The 7245-nt window shown below is 38.9% G+C and overlaps 1 protein-coding gene across 4 annotated transcripts in view; it reads right to left on the bottom strand.

Moving 5' to 3' along the window:
• Positions 1-260, bottom strand: part of MTX3 (metaxin 3) — a 26623-nt gene extending 26363 nt beyond the window's left edge. For all 4 annotated transcript variants that reach the window (XM_077759883.1, XM_077759881.1, XM_077759884.1 and 1 more), the window contains exon 1: positions 179-260. In XM_077759883.1, the coding sequence (XP_077616009.1) occupies positions 179-259 (81 nt within the window). In that variant the 5' untranslated portion in view covers position 260. The remainder of the gene's footprint in view (positions 1-178) is intronic.
• Between the last annotated feature and the right edge of the window lie 6985 nt (positions 261-7245).

Raw genomic sequence — 7245 nt, 5'->3', positions numbered from 1 at the left:
CGAGCCACGCTTTTGACTCCATGGGAGGAAACCCAACGCGGTGCAGCGAGAAGCGCCCCGACCGGTCTCGGCCCTGCAGCGCCGCAGGAAACCGCGGAGAGCGGCGACCAGGCCCAGCCAGCCTCGCGTTCTGGCCCCGCCCATCTTTCCTGCGCCCTGGTCCGCGAGGCGGCCTCACCATCACCACCAGGGACTCGCTGTGCACCGATGGGAGCCCCCAGCCACCTCCCCAGCAACTGAGCTCCAAGGGGGCCGCCATCTTGCCGGGGCCGACCTTTGCTACCCCGGAAGTACTTAGGCGCTCAATTTCCGGCACGGTGAAACACGGGGCGGGGAAAAGGGAGGGAAGGGTACTTTTAGGCTGTGAAGAGATGCGTCAGCAGGTGGAGGGGTTAAAAGCTCTCTTGGCATCAGATAGGCGTGATGGCTAGGAGTCTTGGTCCTTAAGTTAGATACTCCTGTTAGCTTAAAATATTTCTAGGAGCCTCAAGTGCCCCAACACCTTTGACCATTACTACCTTGGGCCTCAAGCCATTTGTAAAATAGGCAAGATTGTTGTGTTTAAAATTATGACACAGGGAGAAATAACCTGACATGCAATAGGCACTCAATAGTTGTTCAACTCTTTCCTCCATATATTTGACTTTTGCCTCTTCCCACTCTGAATTATGTCACCCTCCTGTTCACTTGGTCTGCTGTCCTTAAAAGTAACTTGTGAATTCTTGAAACTTGTGGACTCTGCCTTTTTTCAGTCTGGAATATCTCCTTTTCCCTGCCACTGCTTCCTCAAAAGTGAGCTTAGATGTCACCTTCTCTGGGATGATTTTACAAAGTTAGGATCTTCTAGATTCCTGCAAACCCTTGTATGTACTTAAATTGTAGCTTCTATTCCATACAAATTTTTTGTCTTTCACTCTCCTTGAAAACTCCTTGAAGACAGAAAAGGATTGGCTTCATAGATGTGAGACCTGTGCAATCACCCAAGGCCACATGCTTAAAAGGGCCCACCATTGTCTTAATGTTCTGCTACCATTGTCTTGAACTTTTTAACTTTTGAACAAGGACCTATAGCCAGTTGAGTCTGTGGGCATGAACTAAATGCTTTTTTGAACATCAAATTGACAGTTTCTCTAAGAAAGAGGAAAAATGAGTTCTCAGAATGCAATGATTCTAACATAGAGTCTGGGAGTTATAACTTAGGTTCTGGGTCCTCTAGAAGGCACACAGTCTTTCTGGGATACCCTCCCAGTCACTTCTCTCAGTTCTTTCCTTTCCTCTGCTTCATTGAGGTAGTTGGGCCCTTTAAACAACTGAAAGCTAAAAAAAAAAAAAAAATCTGCAATTTTCATAAAATTATAATTCAACGAATAATTGCTAGGTACTCCCTAGGGTTAGATGGTTTATGTGGCTTATGTGAGCTTCTAAATCTTTTATCTTTCAAAGGCAACAGTTCTCAGAAATGAGAAAGATAAAGTATGCCAATGGTGGGAATCCATTAATCATAATTTATAAATGGGAAATACTTGACATATGTACCTTTGAAACTAAGTATCAAATATTTATTGAGCAGTTACTGTATCCAAGACACTGTAAAACTCTGGGAGAATACAGAGATAAATAAGACATGAACTGTATCCTCAGGAATTTATAGTGCACACAGGAAACATAAAACTAAGTGTAACAAGTCAGATTATCATGAGTAAAGTCAGAGATGTAAGTAAAATACTATGGAAGCACAAACCAGAAATGATGCATTCTCATGTGTGATTAGTGGAGGCTGTCTCTTCAGTCTTCAGTGTAAAGAAAGTAATTCAACTTTCAGATTCAAGAAATAGGACCTCCCCATTTTGAGGTTAAAAGCCTAAGCCATAAAGCTCAGAGTCCATATACTGCAATCAGGCATTTAAAATAATCCTACACAGAGAATTTGAATTCCCTGAGTCTTATTTGCAAGGTGGAGGGGGCGTGGGTAATGGACGCACATTTTTTGTGGACACATAATTTCTCAGTTCAGCCTGCTCCCTTATTTCTGATGTTACATATGACAATTTCATTTGCATGAAAGAGAAATTAAATCTATCCTCTTAGCATTGAATTGAGACAGAACAGCACACTATTGCATCTGATTTGAAAATCCTTACACACAGGTTTATCTGTGTCTATTTAATAGGAATCTTTTATTGTTGCAATTCCTCCGGAGAGTCTATATTTGCTAGATTGAATTTTAAAACCCTAGTGCAGCTGATTGCACAACCAGGCTGAATGTTGTTCCAGAGAACCACACAGAAAGCTGAAACCTTCAGGAGTTATGCCTGGTATGGATAGTTGGCCCCCTGTGCCTTTTTCTGGCTGCTAAATAAAGTGTGTTGTTCAGAGTTCATCAAAATCATAATTTCATATTCCTACCAGGAAGCATATTATCTGCAAAACATTCACATATGTGTGGGATAACTTGAATCACAGCTTTATAATGAATATTCCAGACAATGTTTTCCCTTAAAAAGAAATATTATTTTTCAAAAGAAGGACATTAAAAATGGCCTCATCTAGTGACTGTCATGTGAACTCAGGGGACCTGACCTTGGCATCCATTCATATGCCTCATATGTTTTCTAACTTGAAAGCCATGGTGCAAGTTCTATTAGGATCCTTTTGTTTGGGTGGTTGGGAATCTGTGAAATGGCCCTGTCAGCAAAGATGAAAGTTTTGTGACAAGTGATCATACAGTATGGTCCTTTGTGGAAAAGTTAAACCAAAAAGACTTAAATATCCCTTTCCACTCTGAACATATGTAATTTAGTTCCATGTTCAGATATAAAATCCTTGGGTAGGAAAAGCAAACACTGAGTAGAAGTCAGGAGAGTTGGTTTCTTACTTTGCCTCTAATCAGCGATAAGACCTTAAGCTAATCATTTTACCTTTATTCCTCAACTCATTGACATATAAAGTCAATGTTCTTTTAGCTCTGAGATACTGTCATGCTATGTGTAATAATCATTTAATAATAGTTAACATTTGTGGAACAATTTCTACATGCCAGAAACTGTTTTCTATATCTGACATAACTCATTTGATCTTCATAATAACTCCATAAGGTGGGTACTGTTATGTTCCCCTGTTTTCAAGGAGAGAAATTAAGGCACAGAGATGCTCATTAACCTTCCCAAGTTCACCTAGCCAGTAAGTGATAGAAGCAGGATTTGACCCCAGGTAGTCTAGACTCATACTCTTTTTTTTAAATTACAATGTAAATGTTTTATTTATTTCTGAGAGAGAGAGAGAGAGAGAGAGAGAGAGAATGAGCAGGGGAGGGTCAGAGAGGGAGGGAGACACAGAATCCGAAACAGGCTCCAGGCTCTAAGCTAACTGTCACCACAGAGCCCAACATGGAGCTCGAACCCATGAACTGTGATAGCATGACCTGAGCCAAAGTCGGACGCTTAACCGACTGAGCCACCCAGGCGCTCCTGGACTCATACTCTTAACCACTATGTCATACTACTGGTAGCTTTCTAAGTAGTCCATTAAAAATTGTAGTTTCAAAATAAACCTATCAATGCCATGATAGTACTATCATTACCTGTTTTAATAATATTTTTGTGTTAATCCATTAAATAAGTTCCTTAAGCAATTTCTGTATGCCCAGCACATTGCTGGGCTATCAGGGAATAATAACTTATGTTCACACTTTCATAGGGATAGTTGATTTAAAAAAAAAAAAAGGCCTACATGTTCAAGGTAAGTAAAGGTAATTAGGGGTGCCACTTTATCAAGCAGGTCACAAGTCTAATGTGGTTTTAAACAAAGGACTTTAATATAATCCACTGCATGGCAAAGGTGTAGGGGAAGAAGTAGGAGTTTAGCTGACCTTGCAGAAAGGATGCGTACATTGGATTTAGATTGGCAAAGGGAAGGAATTCCACATGGGCTATGCTACATCAGTCAAGACGCAGTGTTGAGAATAACTATGGCAAAGAATCTTAAGTAAATGGATGCTGCATTGTATAATAAGGCTGATCAGGAAGAATGTTGATTGACTAACTTAAGAATTAGAATTGGTGGGGAGGGGGGATGGGCATGGAGGAGGGCACTTGTGGGGATGAGCACTGGGTGTTATGTGGAAACTAATTTGACAATAAACTATTTGTAAAAAAAAAAAAAAAGAATTAGAATTGGTGATGTTGGAAGGCATGGACATATGTAGTTTGGGGAAAGTAAAAAAGAAGAGTAAAAGTCTAAGTACGATATTAACAGATGCATGTAGTCATGCATGGAAAGTGGAATGCTATTGTCTCATGGACACCATAGGAGGAAGGGTTTTATGAACCTATCAATTGTATTAATTGAAAGAAAATGTGGCAAATGAAGTGAGGAAATGAGGCTGAATATTAATAGAAGAAAATCAACTGGCACCCTTGTGCTGAGCATTTTTCATTGAATAGGTTGTTAGAAATCAAATTGCAAGGGATTGTTGAAGAAAATGATCTTAGGAACAGGGGCAAGAAAAAGATCATGAGGCATGTGACAGATGAAGAAAAGAAGGAGCAGATGACTCAAGGTAAATGTTTTGAAGGAGATGACAAGGTGAATCTACATACATATGAAGACAAAATTGGCTACTAGTCAGCCTGAAGATGCCAGCGAGAAAAATGCCTTGTATCCTATTCTTAGAGTTCGCAGAATTTCCCTAAGAGTTGAGAGCCTGAGATCAGGAGTATGAGCAGTGGAGCTGGCACTGAAAATGAGAGAGGCTTTCTCTCTGACACCAAAGGAAGTTTCAAGGAGAGCATTGGATGCTGAGTTAGCCCAAGCCAGTTACCTCAAAGAGCCTGAGAGAGAGACTGGGGCTTCAGAAAGAAGGAGAACAATTTAGAGAATGTACTGGTGAGTTAGTAAAAAGTGAATGGCAGCATTGCTGACAGTGGCAAAGGTCAAATTTAAATTAATATGAAGGGGATAAATCAAGTGAGAGTCCTGGACAGGCTAATAATTAGGTGCCCTTTCAATTATTCTTTAAATATTTATTCAAATTTTTAAAAAATTGTAATGATGTTAGCTAGAGAACATTACAGGATCCATTTAAATTTTACCATTTCCATTTGTTAGAAGACCTCCATGGAAACCTAGGTTCTAGTACTACTTAAACTTTGGTCTTGAGGATTGCAGAGAAAGAGGGAGGGGATCCTAGGAATTGAATGAAGATGGAACTTATGGATTCAGTGGGCCTCAGCCATCTTTATGTCTTGCTAAGTTAGCACAGTTGCATGGCTTCTTCCACTGGTACTTTGTTGCCCAGAAGTTTAAATAGGGGGCCGGCTTCATTTATTCATTTGGTATCAAGGCTGTCAGGCAGTGATATATATTGAAAGAGATTCATTTTGTTTCTCCAGCATAGTGAATCTCATGTGTTTTTTATGAAAAATAATTACATGAAACAAAAATAGTGTTATCTGACATAGCAATCCAACAGGAAAATTATATTCTTAAAGTGAAGATGGTAAAGAGCCTTCAAAGGAAATAAGGTTTGTATATTTCCTCAAATTGGTAAAGCACTATATACCAATAGACTGTGATAAGTTACATATATATAGTAATGCCTAGAGCAACCACTAAGAAGAATACAAAAACACTAAATAAATCTAAATAGAATTCTAAGAAATATTAAGACAATAATCTCCACAAATGTTCATTAGCAGTTTTACTGGTGATTACAAAAAACTAGAAACAACCCAAATGTCCTTCAATAAATAAATAATTAAACTAGCTCATCCTTACTCAGCAGTAAAGAGGAACGAACTATTGGTATATACAACAACTCGGATGAATCCAGAAGCAAAAAAATTAATAAACTTCACAATGTTAAAGAGTGTATGATTCCAACAGATTAGTGGCTACCGGAGGTTGGGGAAGGGGGTACTGGGATGGGTGAGTCCACACAGGCATAGCTCAAGAGTCTTGTAGTGATGAAATGATTTTGATTTCAGTTGTGGTGGTGGTTACTCAAATCTGCACATGATAAAACTACACAGAACACACAGGCACATGCAAATGAGTGTGTTTGTAAAACTAGCGAAATCTGAAAAGGCTCCACGGATTGTACCAATGTTAATTTTCTGGTTTTCTGTTGTATTATATGCAAGATGTTGTCATTGGGGAGAACAGTATGAAAGGTATACAGAAGCTCCCTTTACATTTGTTTTGCAACTTCCTATGAATCTATACTTATTTGAAAATAATTTTTTTTTTTTTAAAGAATTTCTCTGTAGCAGCCTTGGGTTGGCTCAGTTGGTTAAGCATCCGATTTCAGCTTAGGTCATAATTTCATGGTTTCGTGGGATTGAGCCCCACATTGAGCTCTGTGCTGACAGGTGGGAGCCTGGAGCCTGCTTCCCACAGGCTCCAGGAGACAATTCTGTGTCTCCCTCTCACTGCCCCTCCCTCGCTTGCACTGTCTCTCAATCTCTCTCTCTCAAAAGTAAATAAACGTTAAAAATATTTTTTTAAAAAAGAATTATGATGCAATGGTGTGTGATGCAAAAAAATTCGTATATAAAATGTCCAGAATCCTCAGCCAGATGGCCCCTAAATGTGTAGACTATGTGTTTTCATGGACCTTTGTACTTAGGACATCCTTTCACCAGCAGACCCATGCCATTTATATGTTTTCCCAGAAGTGGTGTTGAGCTATGTTCAGCCAACCACACGGCTCTCCATAATTAATAAAGATGAATAAGGATGGACAGCTGGGATTAAGGATCTCTTAATCTTAGGACACAGGACACAGGACACAATCTTAGCACTGGATAAACTCTCCTGTACCACTGGGATTGAGTCAACCTTGGAGCTTCTGTATGACCTGAAAATAATCCAGCAACCTCTATTTTGGCTAAAGACATATTTTAGAGTTTTCCTTANAAATATAATAATTATAGTACATAGAATCATATATATATGATTTTATATGTATATAAATTCCTTTATGTTTCTCCCATTGAGTTAGCTCATTTTATGAGGGGGAAATCATGAAATTCACATGCCTCATTTTTTATGGTAGTAATTAAAAAACCATTAAGTACCATCTTCGTAAATGTTTAAAAATAAGTATATAAAATAATCTTAGTGATTTCCAGAACTTAAGTCATTCATGATATTCTTAAATTCTTAGGGAGCTACATTAACTTTTCCAGATTAATAAGCTACCATTAACAGTGAAGGACAAAAAAACCCTACAATGTCAAATCTTGA

Source organism: Crocuta crocuta, unplaced genomic scaffold (genome assembly GCF_008692635.1).
Source record: "Crocuta crocuta isolate KB4526 unplaced genomic scaffold, BGI_CrCroc_1.0 scaffold162, whole genome shotgun sequence".
Taxonomy (NCBI): Eukaryota; Metazoa; Chordata; class Mammalia; order Carnivora; family Hyaenidae; genus Crocuta; species Crocuta crocuta.
This window is presented reverse-complemented; position numbering and strand designations above follow the sequence as displayed.